The following is a 3,177-nucleotide window of genomic DNA, read 5'->3' as shown; positions in this document are numbered from 1 at the left end:
AGATATAGGCCAGGTATGATAATTGTTCATTCTGGTAAAGGTTATTGTATCATATTTAACTCTAGATAAGGGAACTTATATTTTACTTGTTCTGTTACTTGGATCTTCGCATGTGCAGCTAATTGCAAGTCATTATCCTTCGAAAAATGAGCAACTTTTGGATGAAGTTTTGGGTATGGCAATCTATACTCCTTCCAATTCTATACTTTGTCCTCATTGTAATCTATTTTCTAGATAAACCTAGACAGAAGAAGTTGCTAACTTCTAATTAGTTGTATTCCAGCTACATTTGTTTTGCACCATCCCGAACATGGCCATGCTGTTATTCATCCTATTCTTTCACTTATAATTGATGGGACACTAGTGTACAACAGGAATGCTTCTCCATTTTTATCCTTCATCTATCTATTCAGCCATAACTCTGAGGTTTGGATTCTCTGAAATTATGAATTTTTTATGACAAATGTTATTGTTCAATAATTTTCTTCTGAATACTGAAGTAGAATACCAACTATAACTTTTGCAGAAAGAATATTCAGAACAGTGCACTTTAGCATGTGGAGAAATTTTAGATTTTGACCCACTACAATAGGCCAATTCACAAGGTTGAGCCCTGTAATTCACAAATTGAAAGGAGCAACAGTGGCAACCATGCAAGTACAAGCAAGATAAGCAAGACAGAAGCCAATCATACTCTACAACAGGAAGATAGGAAACAATTGCGTCCATTATCAGCTTGGATTACAGATATTTTGCTTGCTGCACCATTGGGAATTAGAAGTGATTATTTTAGATGGTAAAAAATATAGTTTCCCTTTTAAAAATTTGTCTCCAATAGATCATAAAAATGTTTGGGAATCATAACTTGATTTCCTTCCTATGTTAGGAGAGGTTATGTTTTCATTCCTTGTAAGCCTTTGTTGGGGTTTCAATTTCATTTTCATTATTTCAAAGCCACTTTTTATGCATGTTCATCATTTCGATAATTCCTATAAACTTTCATTCCATTATAATGAATATAAGTGCTTCAAAGCTGTAATGTGGAAAAGAAAACATCTAATTAGGAATGATTTTTTTTGTCACGAATGGAGATCTCTTAAAATCTATAAACTGAAGGTATCCAGTTCAGTTCTAAAATAGTATTGAACGCAGTATTGAGCCCTTTAGTCAATCATTTAACCTTTTTTTTTCATTAATTAGTTCGCAGCTGGTACTTTCTTTGTCGAAATTATTTTGCTATTCTTTGAAGCTATTCTGCATCTGTGCAACTAGGTGTGCTGGGATCATGGAAAATATGCTGCAGGTGGTGACTTGAAGCCTCCGACAACAGGTATCTGATTGCTTACATCTTGTTCAATTGTATGCTTAAAGTTTTTCATCTTATAATCACTGAAGCAGATCTTATTTATCATCTAATTTTTATGAGATGTAATAGCCAAAAGGCAGGAAATACATTAATCTATGTGAATTTGAACAAAAACTAATGCAAGATTAGTTCTTCATTGTGCTCATACTATGGTATTTTTCATGTGTTCAATTTTTTACTTTCGGAAGATGTCTGATTGATGCTTGTGGTTGCCCCTGCTTCTGGAAGATGTTTTTCAAGTTTTATATTATATTATATTATATATTTTTCAATTTCATCCACAAGGTCAAATACCATTGTCTTTTACTCTTTCAGTGTTGGAAAATTTGTTTTTTATATACTTTACATATCGCATTTTTAACTTGTTATCTGCTTGAAAGACCTAACAAGTATTATTACATAGCTTGTTCTCGTGGAGCTGGAAAGCATCCTCAACTTATGCCATCCACTCCTAGATGGGCGGTTGCCAATGGAGCTGGAGTTATACTGAGTGTATGTGATGAGGAAGTAGCTCGCTATGAGACTGCAAATTTGACAGCAGCTGCTGTTCCTGCACTTTTGCTTCCTCCCCCTAAAAATGCCTTGGATGAGCATCTTGTTGCCACACTACCTGCTCTTGAGCCTTATGCTCGGTTGTTTCATAGGTGGATGCTTACATTGGCTAGATTTTACATATGCCATATGGTACACTATTTTGACTTTGTAATATTAATCAGGTACTATGCCATTGCTACACCTAGTGCGACCCAAAGGCTGCTGCTTGGACTTCTTGAAGCTCCACCATCATGGGCACCTGATGCACTTGATGCTGCAGTACAACTAGTTGAACTTCTGAGGGCGGCTACAAGCAATTCTTTTAACATCTGCAGTACTATGCCATTGCTACACCTAGTGCGACCCAAAGGATTCAAACCAACTTCAAGTCGCTTATCGAATTCAGGGTAACAACTTAGTCTTATCTAGTTTTCTTTGCTGTTTGTACCAAATCTGAATACATTTACATTGTTTTATCAGGGTTCTTCCATTGAATTGGACTGTCGGAATGCCTGGAATATTAGCAATGACCGTCGAGGATGCTCTTTTAACGTCAGTTTTGTGAATAAATTTGTATGCATTTTCTAGTTTCCTTCATCTGTTATGAGATGAAACTTAGCACTGGTTTTATTCTTGTTCCAGTTATGCTGCTATTTGTAGTGATCCTCCAAATCAACTTCAAGTCGCTTATTGAATCAACCAACACTATTACAAGTGAGAGATGAAACTTAGCCTCGTGTATAGTTTCCTGAGTCGTAATAGATAAAGATGTTAGAGAAGTGTGGCAGCTTGCCATTGACATTGGCATTTATAATAATTGTGGAACAAATTATTTTCATGAGTGAAAAAAATGTGAATGTTATATATAATTGTTGGATTATAAATGTGTAATTTTTATAGTATTTGTGTGTGGTATTTATATTATTAATTATTTGAGTTTATAATTGTGATTTGAATGATTTAATTATTTTATTTCATCCACAGCGCACATTGCGCGCTGCGATTGATCACATCCGCAGCGTGCATTGCGCGCTGCGGAAGCTCTCAGTCGCAGCGCGTAATACACGCTGTGGAAGCTCACATCCGCAGCGCACATTGTGCGCTGCGGATGCGATCATCCGCGGCGTGCATTGCGCGTTGTGGATGTGAGCTTCCGCAGCGCGCAATGCACGCTGCGGATGCCTAATGACTTTTAACAGCTTGCAACTGTGCAGCGTGCGATGTGCGCTGCGGATAGCATATTTGCGCGCTGCGAAAAGTCATTTTTGTTGTAGTGC

The 3,177-nt window shown here is 36.9% G+C and overlaps 1 protein-coding gene and 1 long non-coding RNA gene across 2 annotated transcripts; both read left to right on the top strand.

Moving 5' to 3' along the window:
• The first annotated feature begins 115 nt into the window (after positions 1-115).
• On the top strand, positions 116-545 carry LOC141818070 (uncharacterized). The gene is made up of 3 exons (XR_012600898.1): positions 116-173; positions 284-426; positions 527-545. It is a non-coding gene; the product is annotated as an uncharacterized LOC141818070 (long non-coding RNA).
• Positions 546-1,293: 748 nt separating this feature from the next.
• Positions 1,294-2,594, top strand: LOC141818069 (protein GIGANTEA-like; the record flags this gene model as incomplete). The annotated part of the gene is made up of 5 exons (XM_074705657.1): positions 1,294-1,330; positions 1,770-2,010; positions 2,083-2,307; positions 2,381-2,452; positions 2,543-2,594. Coding segments are annotated over 5 exons (627 nt in total), but the record flags the coding sequence as incomplete, so codon positions are not given.
• Positions 2,595-3,177: the final 583 nt, after the last annotated feature.

The sequence above is a fragment of the Curcuma longa genome, unplaced genomic scaffold (assembly GCF_044706935.1).
Source record: "Curcuma longa cultivar G26 ecotype Majalengka, Jawa Barat unplaced genomic scaffold, ITB_CL_G26_1.1 contig_23141, whole genome shotgun sequence".
NCBI lineage: Eukaryota > Viridiplantae > Streptophyta > Magnoliopsida > Zingiberales > Zingiberaceae > Curcuma > Curcuma longa.
The sequence above is the reverse complement of the archived record's forward strand: the minus strand, read 5'-3'. Positions and strand labels throughout refer to the sequence as shown.